Consider the following 23,983-nt stretch of genomic DNA (forward strand, 5'->3'; position numbering starts at 1 on the left):
CCCAAATCCTGTGGGGGAGAGAGCTAGACTCTCAGAAGTGCAGACAATCCTGAGAACTCAGAGGAGACAACTACTTCTGACCACATTCCTGACCCAAGAGGAAATCACCTAGTGCCATCTGTGCCCTCTGGGCAAAGGGACCTAGGAGAAGTCAGGGGCAGGATGCTTTGGGTGTCTGCCTACACCGAGAGCTGAAATCCAGCCACCAGGAGCACCAACGCACCGGGGAGCAGAGGTGAGACCAACTCTTCTGAGCCAAGCAACCTACCTGGAGGCTTCAGCTCACACAAACCCAGGAGCAGATCTCTGTTCCCAGATCTGGCTGAAAGAAAATAGGTCTACAGAAGTGTTCACACACAGGCCTAGAGGAGGGCCAAGCCACTGTCAGAGAAAGCAAGGTGCTTGTAACCCCATAAGTATGACAGTGTCAACCAACCAGAGCTCCCAGGGATTAAACCACTACCCAAACACTATACATGGACTGACCCAGGGCTCCAACTGCATATATAGCAGAGGATGGCCTTGTTGGGCACCATTGGAAGGAGTGTTCCTCTTTCTCCACATCCTTGTCAGCATCTGTTGTCACCTGTATTTTTGATCTTAGCCATTCTGACTGGTGTGAGGTGGAATTTCAGGGTTGTTTTGATTTGCAATTCCCTGATGACTAAGGATGTTGAACATCTCTTTAGGAGCTTCGTGGCCATTTGATGTTCCTCAGTTGAGAATCTTTATTTAAGTCTGGATCCCCTTTTTAAATAGGGTTATTTGGTTCTCTGCAGTCTAACTTCTTGAGTTCTTTGTATATATTAGATATTAGCCCTCTATCAGATGTAAGATTGGTAAAGATCTTTTTGCAACCTATTGGTTGCCATTTTGTCCTTTTGACAGTGTCCTTTGCCTTACAGAAGCTTTGCAATTTTATGAGGTTCCATTTGTCAATTCTTGATTTTAAAGCATAAGTCATTGGTGTTTTATTCAGGAAATTTTCCCCTGTGCCCATGTGTTCCAGACTCTTCCCCAATTTTTCTTCTATTAGTTTGAGTGTATCTGGTTTTATGTGGAGGTCCTTGATCCACTTGGATTTGAGCTTTGTACAAGGAGCTAAGAATGGGTCAATTTGCATTCTTCTACATGCTAACCTCCAGTAGAACCAGCACTATTTGTTGAAAATGCTATCTTTTTTCCACTGGATGATTTTAGCTCCTTAGTCAAAGATCAAGTGACCATAGGTGTGTGGGTTCATTTCTGGGTCTTCAGTTCTCTTCCATTGATATACCTGCCTGTCCCTGTACCATTACCATACAGTTTTTATCACTATTGCTCTGTAATACTACTTGAGGTCAGGGATGGTGATTCCTCCAGTTCTTTTATTGTTGAGGATAGTTTTCGCTATCCTGGGTTTTTTGTTATTCCAAATGAATTTGCAAATCGCTCTAATTCTGTGAAGAATTGAGTTGGAATTTTGATGGGGATTGCATTGTATCTGTAGATTGCTTTTGGCAAAATGGTCATTTTTACTCTATTAATCCTGCCAATCCATGAGCATGGGAGATCTTTCCATCTTCTGAGATCTTCTTCAATGTCTTTCTTCAGAGACTTGAAGCTCTTGTTATACAGATCTTTCATTTGATTGGTTAGAGTCACACCAAGATATTTTGTATTATTTGGGACTATTGTTCAGAGTGTCATTTCTCTAATTTCTTTCCCACCTTGTTTATCATTTGAGTAGAGAAGGTCTACTGATTTGAGTGAATTTTATATTCAGTTACATTGGTGAAGTTCTTCATCAGCTGTAGAAGTTCTCTGGTGGAATTTTTGGGGTCACTTATGTATACCATCATATCACCTACAAATAGTGATATTTTGACTTCTTCCTTTCCGATTTGTATCCTTTTGACCTCCTTTTGTTCTCTGATTGCTCTGGCTAGGACTTCAAGTACTATATTTAATAGGCAGGTAGAAAATGAGCAGCCTTTTGTAGTCCCTGATTTTAGTGGGATTGCTTCAAGTGTCTCTCCATTTACTTTAATGTTAGCTACTGGTTTGCTGTATGTTGCTTTTACTATGTTATGTATGGGCCTTGAATTCCTGATCTTTCCAGGACTTTTATCATGAAGGGGTGTTGAATTTTGTCACATGCTTTCTCAGCATCTAATGAAATGATCATGTGGTTCTTATCTTTGAGTTTGTTTATTAGTGGATTACATTGATGGATTTACATATATCGAACCATTCCTGCATCCCTGGGATGAATCTTTCTTGATCATAATGGATTATCTTTTTAACGTGTTCTTGGATTTGGCATGTTAGAATTTAATTGAGTGCTTTTGCATCGATGTTCTTAAGGGAAATTGGTTTGAAGTTCTCTTTCTTTGTAGGGTCTTTGTGTGGTTTAAATGTAAGCTAAATTGTGGCTTCATAGAATGAATTGTGTAGTGTTCCTTCTGTTTCTATTTTGTGGAATAGTATGAAGAGTATTGGTATTAGGTCTTCTTTGAAGGTCTGATAGAATTCTTTACTAAACCCATCTGGTCCTGGGCTTTTTTCGGTTCGGAGACTTTTAATGACTACTTTTATTTCTTTAGGAGTTGTGAGACTGTTTAAATTGTTTATCTGATCCTCATTTAACTTTGGTACCTCATATTGTCTAGAAAATTGTCCATTTTCTCCAGATTTTCCAGTTTTGTTGAATATAGGCTTTGGTAGTAGGATCTGATAATTTTTTTGAATATCCTCAATTTCTCTTGCTATGTCTCTATATTCTTTTCTGATTTTGTTCATTTGGATACTGTCTCCATGCCCTCTCATTAGTTTGGCTAACAGCTTACATATTTTGTTGACTTTCTCAAAGAACCAGCTCCTGGTTTTGTTGGTTCTTTGTATAGTTCTTTTTGTTTCTACTTGGTTGATTTCAGTCCTGAGTTTGATTATTTCCTGATGTCCACTCCTCCCTGCTATATCTACTTCTTTTTGTTCTAGAGCTTTTAGTTGTGCTGTCAATCTGCTAGTGTATGTTCTTTCCATTTTCTTTTTGGAGGCACTCAGAGTTATGACTTTTCCTCTTAGCATTGCTTTTATTGTGTTCCATAAGTTTGGGTAAGTTGTGCCTTCATTTTTATTATATTCTAAAAAGTCTTTAATATCTTTATTTCTTCCTCAGTTATCATTGATTAGAGCACTGTTCAACTTCCTTGTGTATGTGGTCTTTCTGTTGTTTTTGTTGTTATTGAAGATCAGCCTTAGCCTGTGGTGATCTGATCGATGCATGGGATTATTTCAATCTTTTTGTATCTCTTGAGGCCTGGTTTTTGATCAGTTATATGGTTAGTTTTCAAGAAGGTACCATGAGGTGCTGAGAAGAAGGTATATTCTTTTGTTTTAGGGTGAAATGTCCTATAGATATCTGTTAAACACATTTGGTTCATAACTTCTGTTAGTTTCACTGTCTCCTTTTAGTTTCTGTTTCCATGATCTATCCATTGATTAGAGTGGGGTGTTTAAATCTCCCACTAGTATTGTGTGAGTAGCAATGTATGCTTTGAGCTTTAGTAAAGTTTCTTTTGAATATGGGTGTCCTTGCATTTGGAACACAGATGTTCAGAATTGAGAATTCATCTCGGTAGATTTTTCCTTTGACTTGTATGAAGTGCCCTTCCTTGTCTTTTTTGATAACTTTTGGTGGAAAGTCTATTTTATTCTTTTATTATCTTAGCTATTCCAGCTTGTTTCTTGGGACCATTTGCTTGGAAATTTTTTTTCTAGCCTTTTGTTCTGAGGTAGTGTCTGTCTTTGTCACTGAGGTGCGTTTCCTGTATGCAGAAAAATGCTGGTCCCATTTACATTATCTAGTCAGTTAGTCTGTCTTTTTATTGGGGAATTGAGTCCATTGATGTTAAGAGGTATTAAGGAAAAGTGACTGTTGCATTGTTATTTTTGTTGTTAGAGGTGGAAATTATATTTGTGTGGCTATCTTCTTTTTGGCTTGTTGAAAGATTACTTTCTTGATCTTTATAGGGTGTAGTTTCACTTTATACAATGATACATGTTCACCAGTGCAGTATCTACTGGGGAATTTCACTAACCCCAAATACCTCTTTGTTTGCCGGGTCCCCTCCATCCTTTCTATGCCCCAACCCTTTCTCTTGGAATGGAAAGGTTTACTCAGTATTGCTGCATATTTGAAGTATGTAATCTGTATTTTCATTTTTGCAGGGCTCGAAGATCTTGAATTTGAACTTTTGAATAATATTACAACTGTTATGAGTTAGGAAACTTGGCAAGGGATGGATTTGTGGGTTAATTTTGATTGACAGTTGGATTACATTAAGAAAAGCCTAAAGGGATTGGAAATATGGCTCAGAGGTTAAAAGCACTGGCTGCTCTTCTAGAAGATCCAGGTTTGGTCTGCAGCACAGCATTGCAGTTCACAGTATCTGTAACTCCCCTCACAGGGGTTTCAAGAGGGCCTTTAAGAACACTAGGCCGGGGTTGGGATTTAGCTCAGTGGTAGAGCACTGGTTTAAGTGCAAGGCCCCAGGTTCAGTCCCCAGCTAAAAAAAAAAAAAAAAAAAAGAAAAAAAAAGAACACTAGGCCCCATGTGCATGCATATATATATATATATGTATATATGCAACATTTATGAAAGAAACACTTAATTAGGAGCTGTTTACAGTTCAGAAATTTAGTCCATTATCATCATGGCAGGAAGTAAGGAAGTGCACAAGCAAACATGGTGCTAGAGAAGAAGATGAGAGGTCTACATATGGATTGGTGGGCAGCAGGAAGATAGAGTGGGCCAGTGGGCATGGCTTGAGCTTCTGAAACCTCAAAACCCACTCCCTTCAACATACTCCCTTCAATAAGGCCACATCTCCCTATGGGCCTATGCGGAACATTTTCATTCAAATCACCATTCATCTCAGGTACCCAGAGGATGGTACCTGAATTGAATTAGAACAAAACAAACAAAATAAAAATGGAGAAAGCAATTGTGTGCTGCATTCTCTCTTCTCTACTTCTTGATCTGCTTAGATATGAGCAGGTAGCCTCCTGTCACCATGGCCAGCAGCTGACTGTCCTGTAGTGCATCCCATTAGGATGGACTCTATTCCCTGATCTGTCAGCTGAAATAAGCTTTCTCTTCTCTTATATCAGGAATTTTGTCATAGCAACAAAAAAGTAATGCATTTGATACCTGTGGACAATCATTTCAAGGCTTCTGTGGGTGCCAAAATGTGCTGCTCAAGTATCTTATACATAGTATTTGTGTGTAATACATAATGCTCCTGTAACTTTAAACAATGTCTAGTTTACTTATACTATTGCTCTAATTTGACTTTTTCCTTCAGGATACCACAATAATCTCATTGCCATTTTGGAGTAGAGATTACTTTGACTCAGCAGTTAAGGCAATGAAATGAGCAGAACAACAGTGATGGTTAGCTCTAATAGGCTAATAGTAATGAAGTTGTTGATACTCCCTAGTGTCCCAGGATCCTCACCTGGGATTCTAGCCATCACTCCATCACTTGCCCTCCCACATACTGAGAGATAGATGCTAGAGTATATAAGAAGCAAAAGGTTAATTGAAGGTGAGATTCCATGACTCAGCTTTCATGGGGATGTCTTGGGTGGACTTTGGTAGAGTTGCTACTTTGGTCTCCTGTGGGTGCCTATGAGGGTAAAGGGATGCTGTTCACATCTCCCCAGGAGAAGTTAGTACAATAGCTAATAAAATGGAAATGTTATAAACATAGCTGTCCTACAGCATCATTTAGAAAATAACGGTAAGAAAAAAAACTATACATATTTAGTATAGATTTGAATTTTACAAAATATATTGACTCATGGTTAACTGAATCTGTGGAGGTAGAAACTATTCATTTGAAAGGCTATCCTTAGGCAAACACATTTATTAAAAAGATGTAATTGGTAAATCAAGCACAGTAAGTGATCTATAAGAACTATAATAGCCAGCCACCAGTATAACCCTAACAAAGGTTTTGTGAATGTAAACAAACAACCTCCCTCCATCCTCCCAAACTCCCTCAATATACATTTGTTCACTCCTACCCATTGCGACCCTTGGAAACATCAATCTTTACTATCTTCCTGGTCTTACCTGAGTGTCATATAGATGTAGAGACACAGTGGGGACCCTTCCCAGGATGTCCTCTTTCTCTTTGTAATAGCAGTGAAGCGTCTTTCATATCCTTCAATGCTACGCTAGGCTATATTTTACAGCACTGAACACATTCCCATTGTTTGGATGTACCACAGTTTATTTATCCATTCACCCTCTAAAGCAAGTCTTTGTTGCTTATAAGCTTTGGGCAGCTATGAACAAAAGCTGCTATAAATGTCACCACACAGGTTTTATGTGGATCTGTTTTCTGTGCCTTTGAGCAGATGCCAAACAGGATGATGCTAGACACGTGGTGAGAGTATATTTGGTTTTTAAAGAAACTGCCACACTGTCTTGGGAATGGCCATGCTGTTCCTCATTCTCGAGAGCAGAGAATGAGCCTTTGCAGTCACTGTTAATTTTATTTAGTCTTTGTCTTATCCATCTGTGCTTGCCATTTCTTTGCTCATCACTCTACTTTTAGCTTTGAGGTAGAGCTCATATTGCATATCAGATATCCCTATGATCTCACTTTAGATATTTTCATGTCCCCAAAGGAAGTTCCACCATGAGCAGCCATTTCTTCTCATTCCTCCTTTCTTTAAGTTCCTGGCAATCAGTCTACTTTCTGTGTCTGTATCAAGTTACTTTTTCTAAAAAAAAAAACAAAAAACAAAAAACAAAAAAAACCAACCAAACAAAAAGCCCTTATACAGATGCATGCACAAATTATATAACCTTTTATGCCAAGGATCAGCCTCAGCTTGGAGAGGGGTTCTAAGAGAAGGGGTGTCTGGGAGCAGCAAAACAAATGACTCGAAGTCAAATTATGGGTTACAAGCTGATGGACTGTGTTCTGCTCAAGACAGCTTTCTCTTGCTACTCTAAAAACTCTGGATAGTTCATCTGTTGCAGATCAAGAGCTGAGTCTTTTATTTATATCAATTCAGTCATTACCCCAGATTATCCCTTTTGATTATCATGGGATGAATCAGTATCCCAACCCCTTGATTATTAGAAAGAGCCAGCAAACACATTTTTTTTAAACATTGCAAAAGAATTCAGGGATCTGCCTGCCTTTGTTAAGCATGGATGATAAGCTAGCTGGGTGGGACATCATCCTGAAATTACCTACCATGCTTGGGCCTGGACCTTAACTCCCTCTGTCCCAGACTGACCTTGAACTCAGGAATCTGCTTGCTTTTGTATCTTTCTGTCTTTGCATTTTTCTGAAAAGCTAGCTCATAGTGCAATTGCCTCTGATTTTCTAAGTCCTCAAAGTCCCTCATATAATTCATTTTGTATCCTTATATTTCACATAGTTGAGAACTCGTGTTTTCAGTGTTCTTTCCCACAGCCTTAAGGGCTGTCCTAAAGGTCACAGCATTCTAGCATTTTGCTGAGACATAGATACACCTTCGCCTTCCAGATTCATACTCTCTCATTATGATAGAGTCATTTATCTTGGCGGAGAGGACATTCCTCCAAAGGAGGAACATAAACACACACACACACACACACACACACACACACACACACACACACACTATACAAACAAGCCTTACACCCACAGCAACCATTGACACTCATGGAGGTCCATGCCCTGCTGGGTCTGTTCCAGGGTCAGGAACCATGTCACACCATCCCTGCAACTGCTGAACAGCACTCAGCATTTTTGGTTTCTTCAGTAGTATAATGATTTCAAAGTTCATTAAATGATAATGTGCAGCCACATTTAACCTCTTTTTAAAGGCTATGTGATAGTTCAGTGTACAGATATACCACATTTCATTTATCTATCCATCAGCTGATAAATATATGGACTATCTTCACTTTTTGGATGGTATATTTTTAGTGTCCTTTCTGGAGAAAGTTTCAGTAGCTTTTAAAATAAACTTTTTTGAAATTTAAATTCTCTGAAAATTGTGTAAATATATTCATGACATCTGCCTTGCTGAATTTAGATGCATAGGTTGACAATTACTTCATTAAATATTTTGAAATGTCATTTTTACTGAGATGCTGAGATGTCCTCTGTTATTCATTGCACTTTTTCTACAACTTTCTATGTATGGTTTTCTGTGTGCTGCCTTCAGTTACCACATTCTTTGAATGCTGTTCTCCTGTTCTCTGTACTCTCCCTCTGGAGCTCCTTTTACTAATGTGCTGAATTTTCATTCCATCTGAGTTTTTCAGCATCTATCACTTTCCAACTGTTTACCACAGTGCATTGAATTCATGCAAAAGTTTGTTCCAGAATTCAGATTTGAACATCTAAGAGAGTCATAAGTGTGCAATAAAAACCTGGATGCTGACTTTCAATATCATACTATACTCAACAAACAGGAAATACATTGGCAAAAGCAAGTGTCAGAAACAGCTTTCTAATAACATCATATATAAGTTAATATATTAATATTTTCCCAAGATTTTTCTCTAACTTAAATTTATTGCATCCCTATTAAATTCATTCATCCACACCTGAGAATAGTAGAAGCAACGTATCAATTAGTTTCCCTACCACTGTGACAACACCTGGCAGGAGCAACTTAAAGGAGGAAGGATTTATTTTGCTTCTCAGCTTCAGGGTATTTCAGCTCATCATGTTGGAGGAGGCATAGAGGATGATTCTATCATGGTGACAGTGTATGGCAGAGAAACAGACAGAACTGAAGCAGATAAGGCTACCTTTCATGGCCTTTATCCTACAGCCAGACTCCACATCCCAAAGGTCCTACAACATCTACAAAAAGTACTACCAGTTGGGGACTACCACACTTGGGCCTGTGGGGGACATTTCACAGTTGAACCGTAACTTAGAGTAAGTCCTCACTAGTGGTTGCCATGGTTGTTGCTTTTCCCAAATGCCATGTATTAAACGTTTTGGTCCTCAGAATGGCAATATTTGGGGGGTGATGTTGACCTTTGGAAGGAGGGCCCTTGTGGGAAGACCATCGGCCATTGAGGGACTGCCCTCTGAAAGGATTGTAGGGGCTTGGTTCCTCCACCCTCTCTCTTACTTTCTTGCCATGCAGTGATAAGTTTGTTCCACCACTGCCATTAGCACTGTGCCAGAGGCCTAAAAACAATGGGTTTGCCCAACCTAGATTGGATTTTCTAAGACCATGAGCAAGAATAGACTTTTTTATAAGTTAATTGCCTATTTTGTTAAGATTTAAAAGGCTGACCAACTCTCATATTTAATTTTTTGGGAAAGGGGATTCAAATTTACAATGACTTTAGAATAACCAGGTTTAATGGCCTTAAAGTTTATGCAGGAACTTGTAATAACTTGTACATTACTGGTACCTGTAAATACCACTTAATTCTGATTAGATTAATTCTGATAAATGTGATTTAATGATGATGAAATCCTCAGCTGCAATCGGAAATTTCATTTTCTTATGGTGAATAGGTCCTGATAAAATTTTTATCCAACTAAATATGTCTAGATCATTATTTATTTGATATGTCACATGATTCATAGTAATTAGAACTAGTGGAATTGAGGCCCCCTAACTCCCACACCCTGCTTTCTCCTAGCTGGATTACTAAAAGTAGTTATAAAGAGATCAGAGAATTAGTGAAGCAAAGTGACACAGTCTGGCCCACGGACACTGGGTGGCATCTGAGAGTCCCTTCTCAAGGACTGGCCTGGCCTACAGAACCCAGGTGACATTTTCGAGTCACTCTCATGGACTGCACGAGCTGACCTTTTGTCTAGTCAAATCAATGCCTCAATCTTCTCTTAAATTAGCAGAATTTTTGTTAATTTCAGAGAAAACAAAATGAAGCAAAGAGAGTCTTAGGAAAAGAGGTTATTTCACATCTTAATTGTGGAGTTAATAAGCCCAGGCCAGAAACACAGGAGGAAACCCTTACTTTTAAGAGTGCTGTGGCCTCATTTCTGGCATTTCCAAGATGTCTTGGCAAATAGATGGTGGCAGCCATTGCAAACTATTCATTAAAAATGAAGTTCAAAATATCAACACTGATAACTATTATGGTGCTTTAATTTTATTTGAAATAACAATCTTAGAGCCTAATTTTTTCTTCTTGGTGCCAGAATGTCCTTTAAATATTTCACAGTGACCTGCGTTCTTGTGTTACTGACCTGTAATCCCTAAGTGGGCCAGTCTGTCCAGATGGGAGATGGGATGTGATAACATAGAAATGTATAGAATGAGTAAGTCTTTCCCAGCCTTGACTTTGAACTCAACCATATTCTTGGCTCTATCTTCAAAACATATTCAGACCAAGATGGAGCTAGTGTGTGACTAAAAGCACCACGGATCCAGAGCTGATTTTGAACATAGTAAGAATTACAGTCAACTCCTGATTGGAATAATGCTGTTCCTCTTCCAAGTGGTAGGCAAGCCTGACCTGGACATGGGATGCGCTTCTGATATCAGCGCTAGGCCACCCTGAGTGACGGTAAACGAATCACTGCAGCAGTGACACAAACGGCCTGTGGATAGGTGGACACCCCGCCCCACTCCAAAATAGCCAGAAGGGAAAGGAGACGCTCCAGATTCTTAGCAAACATCTATGGATCTGTGAGCAGTTAGGAGAGAAAGACTCGATGCTTCCTGTCAAATTGTTATCTGTATTTATGTACACAGAGAACTAATTAGACAACTCATATTGTTAACAATCAATTTCACAGTGTTTATTGTACGACTTCTTTCTACTGTTTCATATATTTGAAGAACTTCGAACTAAAATGAAAAAAAACCTGCTTTGCGGGCTTACAAATATGAGTTTAGTGGGAGATAACAAAAGAGAAAAAGGAAGCTGGCGGAACCAAGAAAAGATGTTAAGGAGAAAAACAAAACCACGGCCCAACTTCAAATCCCATGTGGACACAGCTTGAGGAGAACAGAGGGTGTGAGAGGAAAGTGGTCAGAGAGGAGACATCGGGGAGACAGAGGCTCAAGGAAGCAGGCTGCGAGTGTCACTCACTCAGCCATACATCTATTTGGGATTTATTCAGCCACTGCTAAATACTAGGCCCTAGTCCCTCAAGAGTCCCGAGGATCAGAGAAAGCAGTAACAGCAGACACACCACACTTGTGTAGTGTGCACAGAGCGTGCTCTCCGGAGCCCTGGGGACAGACAGCATGCAATGAGTCTGCCTAGGTTGCACGTGTACTCAGTCCTGAGGCTGTTCTGCTTGGTGACTAACACCAACAACATTTACCCTTCCTCAATTCTGGAGTCCAGAAGCCAGATTCAGTTTTGTTGAGATGAAACCGAGGTGTTGGGAGAGCTCTGCTCCCCTGGAGGCTCCAGAGGAGAACCCAGCCATTGTCTTTACCTTTCAGACTGCTGGAATCTCTGGCTGTGTTCACGCTGTTTTCTTGTCCTCTGTGTCTATCTCCCCGTGTCTTTCTGTTGAAAGGACATGAGCAGTGACGTTTGGGGCCCATCTGGGTGATTCAGGATAGTCTCCCCATTTAAAGAGCTTGTCCCTAATCGATTACATTTGTGGTCTTTTTATATCATGAAGGAGACAGTTTGCAACTGATGTAGGGGTTGGGGTGTGGGTTCCTTTAGGGGTCAGTTCATTTAGGATGTGCTCCTTCTTGGGAAGGGCTGAGCAGGCACAGGGTCACAAAGTCACCAGCACAGCTGAGTGGAGAAGCAGGCGGGAGTCTTGTTTCCCTTGGATCTACAGGTAAGGCAAGAGCAGAAAGGACTCTAAACTACATAAGAACAGGCCCAGGTTTAGTTCTAGAGGACTCTCTCATCTTTCCAGATTTTCATTTCCACAGAAATGCTCAGAGTTATCTGCTTAAAAGGAGTTTGTTTTCCTTACAGCATCGGAGGTTTTAGCCCATGGTCACTTGGGACCTTGCTTTTGGGGCCTGACGAAACATAACCCATCATGGCAGAAGCATGCGGTGGAAGACACCTGTTTATTTCCTGGCTTCCACAAATCAAAGGGAGAAGCTGAGAGGCCTGGATCCCAGTATATCAAGCTAGGGCATGCCCCACACAACCTACCTCTTGTTCACTAGGCTCCACCTGTTACAGGTCCATCAGTTTCCCATGGGGCCACCAAACCTTCAACACACGAGCCTTCAGGATCATGTGAAATTCAAACTACAAGAAGTACAGCGGACAGACAGTGGGCGGGAGACCGGGGGATATGAGAGTAACTTAGAGACAGCTTTCAGGGCCTTAAGCACGAAACAGGAGCAGTGAGAAGAGTAACTGCGACAGAGTCGTGCAGAAACCATATCCACAGCAGCAAACAGCAGCAGCAGGCCAGAATCTGGCTCGTTTTAGATCACTGGAGGGGTTAGACTGCTCTTCCTACTAACCTCCTTGCCTCTTGAGATAATGGAGTTGTCAGTAGTACCAATCTGAAATGGGGCTAAAACTAGGATCTCATGTGTGAGGAAGAAGAGAAAACTCATGTCAGAAATAGACTTTTAATTTTAGAATAGAAAATAGAATTTTGTTATCTTACTTATTATATGCTACAGATATTTGCTATATGCTATAGGGCTATTGCATTCCTGTTCTATAAAAGTCTCATGACGTTGGATCCAAATCTGGTGGTTATAAGTATCATCAGAAAAGATCAGGGTTACACAACACTGTAACATTGCTACAGTTCTGTGTCAATTTCTAATCAACCTTAAAACCTCTGCAGACAACCCCAATATATTATCTTCCCATACAATTACGAATTATTACATACTGTCTTTTACTAGACAACACATTTATTTGCACAATTGTACATTCCTCATCAATTAACAAACACCCCCCACCCCTGACAACTCAGTTAAGGATTAGCTTTAGTTTTATAAGAATGTCATCGGGGTTTTCACTTCTGAGAAACTGAAGTTTCAGGAGAACAAAAAGGAATATATTTAGAAACTCATCAGCAGGACACTTGGAGAGAGGGGCCGGGGGTGGAAACAGAGAGACAGATGAGAAAAGGCAGATTCTAGCTCAGGAAACCTTGAACTGGGTTCTATACTCTAGTAAAGAATCAGGACTACAGGCCTCTTTTTGCAGGCCCAGCCCAGATATGGGATGGAGGAACCACACTAAAGCTGGATGCTGTGAGCCTTCTTGGCTGCAAGGCCTTCCTCTACGCCTGTCTGGGTTTCCAGACCACATGCTTCTCTGTGGAACAATGTCTGCCTTAGACTGCAGCAGTAGTTTGTCACAGTTTTCCCTGAACATGGAACTCTATGACTCTCAGATGCTAGCCACAGGTGAGCTTCCTCCTGAGTTTGGAAAGGGTATGATGTTGCCTCGCCCTGATCTCTGCCAAAGCCTCCCAAGGCACTGCATCCATTAGATCAAATCTTCCCAAAGCTAAGGTGGAGTCAAGCTTAAGTTTTCTATATGCCTTTTACATCGAGATAAGTAAGGTCTCTTGCTGCCTCTAAAGGCCAGTGCTCAATGACAGAATTAATTTCTCCTACTCCAGTTCTTATTCTAGCAAAATTCTTCTATCCCATGGGTCCAGTAGCCACATCATGACAAACCTCATAGTCACCAGGCATAAGATACCCACAGTACTTATAAATAGTGGCTCAAAAGATTTGTAAATGGCTCTGTGTAAATCACAGATATTCTCCTTGTGAACATGGCAGCTTCTCAAAACATGGTATGTGCTTGAATCCGACCCACAAGGGACTATTCATTTCTCCATCACTGTGACTCAGGCAGCCTCAGCCAAGGGTTGTCCAATAATATTTCCTTTCTGTTCCCATTCACTGATTCAGTCACATACAGTACTGTGTTAGTTCTGGAAGTTTCCTACGAGTAGTCAGTTGCAAAACATAAACAACGATCACTCCTTCAAATGTTGTTCAAGAACTTTTAACCTTTTTATTGTGAATTTGCAATTTGTACAAATAGTGTTATGATTTATGGATGGAAAGTGGGATGCTTAAATAAGGCAGATTAACACCTATCACTTCACATGCTTATCATCCTGCTGCTAAGGAAATTTGAAATTTACTCTTTGCTATTTCAAATGTGCAATACATTATTAGCTATATTCACCCCTGTGCTGTGAGTTCAAAAATCCAACCTTCCTCCTCTTGAGACTCTGTATTTCTTGGCCGCCATCGCCCTGGTCCTTCTACCTCCCAGCTTGTACAATCAGCATTGTGCTTCCTGCGTCAGGAGTTTGGTTGTTTTAGATTCCATACATAAGTGAGAACATGTGCTATTTGTCTTTCTACGGCTGTCTTATTTCACTGAGCATAATGTTCTCTAATTCCGTGTTGTTGAAAGTGACAGAATTTCCTTCCCTTTTAAGGCTTACTAGTATCCAACTGTTTCTATTTACCACATTTTCTTTACCTAGTCATCTGCCAGTGAACATGTATGTTGGCTCCTTGACTTGGCTCTTGTGACTCATGTCACAACACCCTTGAGAGGCAGCACAGGTATCTATCTCTCCAACTGGTTTCAATCTCTTGGGTAAATACCGAGAAGCGAGATGGCTGAATCATATGGTAATGCTATTTTCAGAGAGTTTTTTTCCCTTGGGGAGGTGGTAATTTTTCAAGTATTTCTAAAGCATTTATATTCTTTCTGTCTCCCTTCCTTCCCTCTCCCACATACAAGTTCAAACATGTTACAAAAGTACAGCTACATTTCAAGAACACACTGTAGTCTTCTTACTTTGCTGTTCCTGCCCGCCCTATCCTGTTAAAAAGGGCTCTCTGCTTGCAGTTTTTACTGGGTGCACTGATCACTTAAGTTGGGCCCCCACTGTTGATTGGCTTACATAACTTCTCTCATTAATTTTTCATCAACAGAAAAGGTACAAGGCTTCTCTAGACTGTATTTGACAGGAAGGAGATCAGCCTAGAACTAAGACATAGCCTGAAGATGTTCTAGTAAAAATGATTTTTAAAACGAATCCCATAGCCTAAGCGTTTAAAGATTACTTCTTCAGTACCAGTCAATGGGCAAGGGCACTACACTGGGGGGGGGGTGCAACACTCATGGTGAGCTAGAATATAGGACGGAGAGAGATGAATGAACTGAGGTGTTCATTAGCCCAAAGGATGCTTGTGCAGATGAGTCCCAGCAGCCTTGGACCTATCTGCTGGGGATATCTACTCAGACCGTTCAATATCTTTTTTTAGTTACAGGATCTCTGTTTCTTGGAGAACTCAGCCTTCCCAAGGACATGGATGTATTTTAGGCCTAGCACCTCTGGCTGGGCCTATTGGGTACTCTCTCTGTGTGTGGCATTTTACTATTTGATATGTATTATTTTATTCTTATAACATCTGTGTAGGGTTTGGATATCACCATCATTTCAGGAGAGAATGCCAAGAGACAGGGACATCTAGAAGCCACCACCACACTCAGTAGAGAGGCTATGCTTTAGAAACTACCCAAACCAACCATGCTCTACGAGGCTACAAAAAGGCAGCTTCAGGAAACCCATCCCTACAGGATGTGCTCCCAGGGCCAGTTTAAACCACACAGATGCTTTAGAAAAAGATGAGTAATACCCTCCCTCCTGTCAGAAAAACCAAAATCCAACCAACCACCAACAACGAAACACTTTTGTGGCTTTGTGACAATTCCTTTTGGGCTCTTTCTGGTAAGGTAGGTATTTAAATGCTGTCTCTCCCGGTCTTTTATATTTTACTTCTATTTTAATCAACATCTTCTCCCCATTCCTTCCTCTTATAAAAGTGATTCTTAAAGAAAGGAGGACAGGTGAATCTGTAACTCGGCCAAGTTTCCTACAGACTAGTTTGGGCAGTAAGACAATGCAAATATTAGACTTCGTTTGTGGGAGCTGAGCCACGGGAGGGTGTCAGGTGAACTTCAACGCAAACATCTGGTCTGCAAGTTCACAAGAGCATTAAGACTCTAACAAAACGTCCTTCCTTTTCTTTTTCCCCCTTTTTTTTTTAAAAAAACAAAAGCTTCAATAAAATTGTTTGATGCTTTGTATAGTTACTGCTAAAAAGTCTGATAAAGAAGAAGTGCCATATTTGATGTAAAAATTAGTATAAACCAAACAAAATTTTAAAACAAAAAGATTTTTTAAAGAAAGGATATGAAAATGACCAGCTGTTTCCACCCAGGCTTTTGAGTATTTGAAAAGTTATTTTCTTTCTTCTGGAGAGTATGCAGCCACTGGTAGAGAAGAAATGGATGCTAGCAAAGCTATGCCAATGAGGGCGATGCGAAACTCACCGAAGGCTTTTGTAAGCACAGTGAGACAAGCCATGCTCACCCCTCTTCACAGTTTCTCGTAACACCAAATTCTTTTCAAGCTTCATTTCTAGCAATGGCCTTTAGGCATGGACTAAAATAGCTTTGCTGCTGAACCTACATGCTTGCTGTTCAATCTTGGACCAAGTTATTCAACATAAGGTCACTTACATGAGCAGTGAGGATAATGTGTATCTCGCGGGTTTGTTGTGGGGCTCACTGCAGATAACAGCTACAAAGTGTCACACAGTAAATACATGACAAATGCCAGTCCACTTTGCTTCTCTCTTGCCAATTTGTATCAATTTCCTTTAAATATGTTGACTAAAAAAATTCAAGCAGTTGCAAATCTAAACTTCAAATAAAGGACATTAAAATTCTGAATTTTCATCTCCTCCTATGCAGAATAACCCTTATAACCATGACCTTGTGAATCTCAGCAATCTATAAATGTAAAGACATAAGATCAAAACCCTCCTTTGTCGAAATTCCCAACTTCCTTCTTTCCTGTTCTCTCCTTCATCTTTCTATGCTGTTTTGTTATTCAACACGCAGTAGGAGCAAATCTGAAGATCCTAAGCCTAATTACAGCAGCAAGGAAATTGTGGTTCCGTGCAATGAAGTGATTCATACAGGCATAATCAGCTAGTTAACAACGATCAAGACAACAGGCCCAATCACTGGCTGGAACCCAGATGTTTAGAGCTGTCAAGAGCTGAAAGAAGGGGAGAGCAAAAGGAGGAGCCTGGATGGGGGGTTCACTGTGATCCTGTGGGGAAAAATACTAGAACCTGGGTTTGTTTTTTTAATTTTTGTTACATGTATATCATATGTGTGGTGTGCTTCTATATGTGCAAGTAGTGTGTGTATGTATGTGTGTGCGCGCACACGTGCACGTGCACGCTATACATATGAAGGCCAGAGGTTGATATCATGTCTTTCTTGATCACTTTCCACCATATATATGGATTCAATGGCTTCAATATATGTCTTGCTCAAGCCTAGAACTTGCTGGTTTAGCTAGTCTCCCTATCCTGCTCACTCTGGAGAATTTCAGCATTCAGAGTGCTGGAATTACAGGAGGCCACCTTAACCATCTGGTCTTTACATTCTGGGCACCCAACCTTTAGTCCTCCTGGTTGCAAGGCTCTACCTACTCACATATCCTCAGACCTGACTATGAACCTCTAATGTTTGAGATGATAGAAACTTGCAATTGTATAGCTAATGTCATTTTAAAAAATGTATTCCTTGAAACACAACCTTAATTCCCAATTTAAAATGATAACATGTGACCATTTAAAAGTACTTTGTTATGCATCAGTGTTTTATGAATGTGATAGTCCAGATGATTCAATGAACGTCTTCAAAACTTATCTGAAAAGGCCAGGTGTTCTCTATGGTGAAAGATGAATTCTGCCCTAAACTTTAAAATAACACCTGAATCATACCTTCAAATAAAAGGACTTCTTTAAGGTTCTCAGGTTTGACCTTTGATAAACCTTTGGTTTTTATTTGACTAAGGAAAGGGAAGTATGTATATATGTATGAGTAAATGGTATATTCTAAATATGACTTTTAGATAATAACATCCTATGTTATTTTTTAATCTTAAAGACCATTTTAATCTCAGTTTTTAAATGTATGTGTATATGTGTGAACCTGCATTAATATATACACCATATGTATTCAGGGGCCCATGGAGGCCAGAAGAAATTATCAGGTCTCCTGAAACTAAAGTTATAGGCAGGAGGTTGTGAGCCATCCTGTGGGTGCTGGGAACCGAACCCATGTCTTTTGCAAGAGCAGCAAATGCTCATGACTGCTGAGTCATCTCTTTAGTCCCAGCTAATCTCATCTTTAAATAATGCCAATATATTAAAACCTCTCTGAAGGTCAAACATGACACATCTTATATATGCAACAGATACATCTGGCTAGTTTCAAGCTTCTACCTCTTGTTATATCCTAATTTAACTTGTTCCCCACCCCCACACCCACACCCACCCCTAGTTTGGTTGGATTTTTGTTGTTTTGTTTTTTCTAATAAATTTTTAAAAAAAGCTTTTATTTGTTCGTGTGAGTTTTACATCATGAACTCCCATCCTACTCATCTCCCTGCTTTCACATATCTGCCCTTTGTCCTTGCAACCTTCCCCCCAAAGTAAAAAGTACACACACACACACACACACCACCACCACCACCACCACCACCACCACCACCAAGAACAACAACAACAAAAACCAAAACATAGAAAACATCTCAGGAAGCTGTAATGTGTCACTGTGTGCTCAAACTGTGTGGTAGTTTGAATATGCTTGGCCCAGGGAGTGGCACTATTTGTAGGTGTGGCCTTGTTGGAATGGGTGTGTCACTGTGGGAGTGGGCTTTAAGACCCTTGTCCTAGCTGCCTTTGGAACAAAAGGTAGAGCTCTCAGCTCCTCTAGCACCACCTGCCTAGACCCTGCCATGCTTCCTGCCATAAAGACAATGTACTGACCCTCTGAACCTGTAAGCCAATCCCAACTAAATGTTTGCCTTCATAAGTTGCTGTGGTCATGGTGTTTCTTCACAGCAATGACACCCTAACTAAGACACCATCTGTCCACACATCTCCACTTGCAAATGTTCACTGCAATGAGTCATTGGTCTTGTTCTAAATCTCTGGCTTCTGTGAGGTCATCAATATTGGATCCACACTGGGATCCTCTCAGTTATCCTGCTGTTGCCCTGTGTCATGGAGATCCTGTAGCTTTGGATTAGCAGGACCGGCCCTTTCAAGTGTCCCAACCATTTGCAGATGATAGAGAGTTGGGGTGGGCCGGCTCAGAGCCCTGGATCTGGGCCTGGGTAGTAGCTGAGCTGGTCAGCCCACTGACTCACCATTATCCACACCAGAGCTCTCCAGCTCTGCTCCGGCTAGGCCATCCAATGTCTATCAGCAGTAGACAGGTCAGGTCAGTTTTCCTATTCTCACACCCCAGGGCCAGCTCTCCCGACTGCTGCGGGTGGTAAGGGGCAATGGGGGGGCATCATGCCCACACCAGTGTCACCTCACAGCAGAGGGTCAGCTCTCCCACACTCTCGCCCTTGGGGTTGGCTCACTTATACCTCCTCGATTAGAGCCAGCCCTATTGTGCTGCCCAGGTGAGGTGCAGGGTCTGCTTCCTGAGCACTGCCACCAGTGAGAAATAAGGCCAGCTCTACAGAGCCCAGAAGCTAGTGAGGGGCAGGGCCGGTTTTACACAGCTCCTGGATATCCACGTAGTCCCAGGCAGCTTCTCTGACCAGGGACATCCCCATGTTCTCTAGGGATATTATGAGACATGGATATGAACACAGATGCCTACTGCTGCATAGACCCAGACCCAAACATGGACCTCAGTAGCAGCTCAGGCTGGACCTCACTATGGCTCCAGGTGGCAGGGCTGACCTCTCACAACAGGCTCCTCCTCTCCCCCTTGAGTCTCCAGTTCCAGCTCTCTTCATAATGCTCAAGCCGCTCACTTCTCTTGCTCTGCCATCTGTCCAGCATATATTTGCACATTGTGGTGGTTCCACTGTAGGCTGGCCACACGGCTGGCAGGCCCCTGGGTAACATGGTATGGAGTGGCAGCAAGAGAGTGTGTATGGCCCACCTGTGCTGTGCACTGGAGGAAGGCCTGTGGGTGACATGGCCTGTGGGTGACATGGTGTTTCGCTGTCTGTCTTCTTCCTCCTGCGCTGTGCTGCCTGGGTTTGATTTGATTTGATTTGGTTTTCATGAATCTCGGGCATAAAAATAGCCTCGGGCATCAAGCCAGGCACCAAGCTAGGATGAACAGGATATCTGCTCTGCCCCTTTCTGACATAAGAACCACCACCAACATGGTGTCTCTTTGCCCATGGTCAGGGGGGTACTTTTTTTTTTTTTTTAATTTGTTTTGACTTTTGGACTGCCTGACCCAAACCCCCAATGGCTCCTGATTGTCTGATAGATAAAACTTTAACTTCCTTAGTCTTCCTTTAAGGTAATCTGGGACCAGATCCAAGGACCTAAGTCCTATTCCCTCCTTACAGTCTCCATTTCCCCTAACTACCACATCCACCATTGGACCAGATTGTAGGCATGGAAATTTCTAGAAAGCAGAGCTGTTCCTTGTCATTATGGTTTCCCTTTCCTAAAATGCCCTCCACCTGAACATACTTATCATAAAGTCCCACCCATCCTTAAGTGTCTGACTGAGCCCCTGACCTGATGTCCAGTGAAAGCTACCTGGCTTAGACTTCCACAGGTTTTTATATCACTCACATGGTACCAAGTATATCACATGGTACATCTTCCTAGTCACCTAATAACATTCCCGAGAGAAAGGTTTGGGTCTCAGATGACATGGAATATTTCCACAGTGCTTAGGAACATTGATTAGCCTTTTGTCATGAAAATGTGTGGACAGGACATTACCATGCAGGCAGAACCCCGCCACACCTAACCTTCCATAACGGCTCCCCACCTTCCCAAGTGGGACAGGGTCTCAATGCGAACTGGAGTGGTTTCTTAGACACTTGTCCTGGGTCATTACTGTCTGCTCTGAGACTTTCTGCTCCAGGCATTCTTGTCTCAGACAGCACTGCTTCTAAGTGGCCACTGTTCCATGAAAGTTCTTTGGGGGCATCAGGACTTTTCTACAGAGGACGGCTACTTGCTAAGACCTGACAGCAGTCACCGTAAAACCACAGAGAGCTGGGAAACCACCAAAAAAGAAGCTGTGCAAGCATTCTAGACATGACAGAACTGAGAGAAACATTAAGAAGCCAGTCACTCCCAGTACCAGTCATGACACTGGGGCTTGGGAACTCAGACCTCACTTGGTTTTCTGGAGCTCTCATCCATATTCAGTCATTGCTGTCTTCAGTCAGCATCAGAAAGGAAAGGCTAGGTTCCATTTATTTTTACTATCCTGGACAGTACTAGTTAAAATAGTTAAAATAGGGGTTGGGTTTAGCTCAGTGGTAGAGCTTGCAGCAAGCGCAAGGCCCTGGGTTCAGGTCCCCAGCTCGAAAAAAAAAAAAAAAAGAAAAAATAGTTAAAATAGTACTGATAAAATGTTGGTTGAATCGATGGTAAAATTCAATTGGTACTTTTCCTCGAAACAAAAGTAACTGTCCTTTCAGCAGCAGCAAAAGGCTAAAGTTCCATGGCTTATAAGATGGCCTAAGTGCACACTGATGAGAAAAGTTGACACAGTCTTATCTCAACCAACAGGATCTAAGGTGCCAGCTTAGGCGTTCCAATTAGCATCTTCTGGACACGCCCTCCTGATGTCCAACTGTGTACTTTAAAGGGCAAGTTAAGCCTTGCAAACATTCATGTCACATGATAATCTGTGCTTGGGAGAGCCAAGACAATCAAGAATTCCAGGAAATATTAAAGAAAACTAATGACTGCATAAGTTCTCTAGTGAAAACAATTCTTTCCTGTTTTGGGTGACACCACGGTAGGTCACATCTACTAAATCTAATATTTTACCAAGGGCAGTAAACTTTCATTGGAAACGTGTCTACTACAAGCATAACATGCACTAAGGAAATCTCAATGAACAGGAAGTCTGTTCTTTGTAATTCCTCAGTGGAAGCAAGGAGACATGGGCTCAGTGTCTGAGCAGTGCCCTTTCCCCATTTTGTTATCTTTTATGACATAACAGACTTAAAGCAATAATCTTTCCTGTGTCAAGAATTAATGAAGTGCACTAAGCTTATTTATTCTTTGTACAAGTCACCTCCAAGTTCAGAAACAAACATTCGATCTAATCCTTTAACTAGTGGTTAGAATCTCTCACTTAGGACATTAGTAACAAAATTTTATGGATGTATTCTTGCAAGGAAGAAGATCCGCGGCTTTGTTCATGCACAAGAACAAAGTAACAGGCTTAGGAAAACTAGAGCAAGCCTCGAGCTACCCCATCAAAGCTCACTTGCCCCACTTGGAGGAATATAAATGCTAGAGGGAGGCAGGGCTGGGAGAGCTTTGCTCTTCTTCCTGATCTTGGGGCCATCAAAAGGGAGTGGGGGCACCTCTCGATCTTCTTTGATGTCCTTAAATTTTTACTGCCGGCATAAACCCGTGTTGTTAGGCTGACAATGTTTTTCCAAAGGGCGTGCAATGAAGAACTGCAGTCAGAGATTATCAGGGAAGGTTGATACTGAGATGCTGAGACCAGACTGCACAGAATTGACATTCAGAGCCCCTTAATGAGTTCTGCTTTTGAGAAGGGTATTACTTTTTTTTTTAATTGTGAAAGGAAACTGGGGTGAAAATAAGTGGAAATACACCCCCACGGCCCTCAGATCCTTGCAGGGGGAAGAAAAGCTGGGGGAGGTGAGGTCCTTGGGGACCCAAAGGCCTAAGAGTGAGGCCCGGGAGCAACGTGGGGGTCTGCTGCTCCGCGGAGGCGGGGGTGAGGTGGGGTGGGGTAGGGATGAGTGTCAGCGTCACGTGTCGGCTCTGCCCACTCGCTCGGTCGTGCACGCGGAGGGCTGGCAGGAAGGCGCTGAAGCCTGGCGTCTCTGCCGAGCCTGCGTGGAGCTGGCAGGGTGGCGCGCTGTGGTGCGCGGGCGGCCTTACCTGGTTTCTGTGATACCAGGCGCTCGTCAGCGAGCCGTTGCTCGGGCCTGGCGCCCAGTATGTGAAGTTCCGAGACAGCTCGTCAAGGACGGCCGAGGCATCGTCCTGCGGGCCCGTGGGCGCCGGCGACGCCATGAAGAGTTGCTCCGCGAGCTGGGACTCGGGCGCGGCCTTCCCCGCCCGCCGGGCTGTCCTCTCGCAGCGGCAGCCACTTCCTGCCCGGCGACCCGGCGCCGGCACCTGGTTCCTGCGGCACGCAGGTGCGGTCCGGCTGGGCCTAGCTGCCGCCGCTCCCAACTGGGCCAAGGTGCCTTCACCTGTCAGCGCAGGAATGACATCATCTCCTTTGCCTCTGGGATCTACCGGGCACATAGTAAACGTTTGTCCAAGTGCAGGGGGAAAGGGAGCTATCGGTTAATTCCAGTTCTCGTGTGTAAAAGTTAAAATGGTCTACATATGGAAAAAAGAAAAAGTCATAATCTCCCTCTCCCCAATATTGTGCACAGTGTGGGAACTAAGAGCCTAGCCACAGAATGATCATTAGGAACTATTCGTAGACTAGAGAAGGGCTATCCTATGGCAGCTGGATGGGCTGTCAGATAGGTTCACAAAGAATTGCTGAAAAGTTGTCAGCTGCCACATATGATGATTTACGTTGTGACAGAAATGTTAAGGACAACCTTAAGAACTCATACTGGATATTCTAGTCTGACTTGTTTTAAACTCTGTTTCACTACAAAGATCTTTGACACAGCTGTCACTTCGAACATTCTGTGATTTTTGGGCTATTACATGAAGGGTCTGCACGGGAATTTGTTTTCGGGACACCGAGACTCTTTAAGCTTTGTATTTTAGTTCCCATGACTTCGAAAGATAGGGGAAAGAGGAGACGGGAGACAGGAAGAGAGAAGAGGAAAGGGGAGAGAAGGGGAGAAGAGAGGGAGAGAGGAGGAGGGAGAAAGGAGGAGGAGGAGGGAGGGAGGGAGGGAGGGAGGGAGGAGGAGGGAGGGAGGAGGAGACGGAGCTGGGAGAAGG

The 23,983-nt window shown here is 42.3% G+C and overlaps 1 protein-coding gene and 1 pseudogene across 1 annotated transcript in view; both read right to left on the reverse strand.

The window, feature by feature from the left end:
• The window catches only part of Nipal2 (NIPA like domain containing 2), a 92,308-nt gene extending 69,055 nt beyond the window's left edge, over window positions 1–23,253 (reverse strand). Inside the window, exon 1 of the mRNA XM_032885334.1 lies at window positions 22,949–23,253. Coding sequence (XP_032741225.1) covers window positions 22,949–23,083 — 135 coding nt within the window. The 5' untranslated portion in view covers window positions 23,084–23,253. The remainder of the gene's footprint in view (window positions 1–22,948) is intronic.
• On the reverse strand, window positions 20,105–20,241 carry LOC116890504 (annotated as a pseudogene).
• Window positions 23,254–23,983: the final 730 nt, after the last annotated feature.

Source organism: Rattus rattus, chromosome 1 (genome assembly GCF_011064425.1).
Source record: "Rattus rattus isolate New Zealand chromosome 1, Rrattus_CSIRO_v1, whole genome shotgun sequence".
Classification (NCBI taxonomy): domain Eukaryota; kingdom Metazoa; phylum Chordata; class Mammalia; order Rodentia; family Muridae; genus Rattus; species Rattus rattus.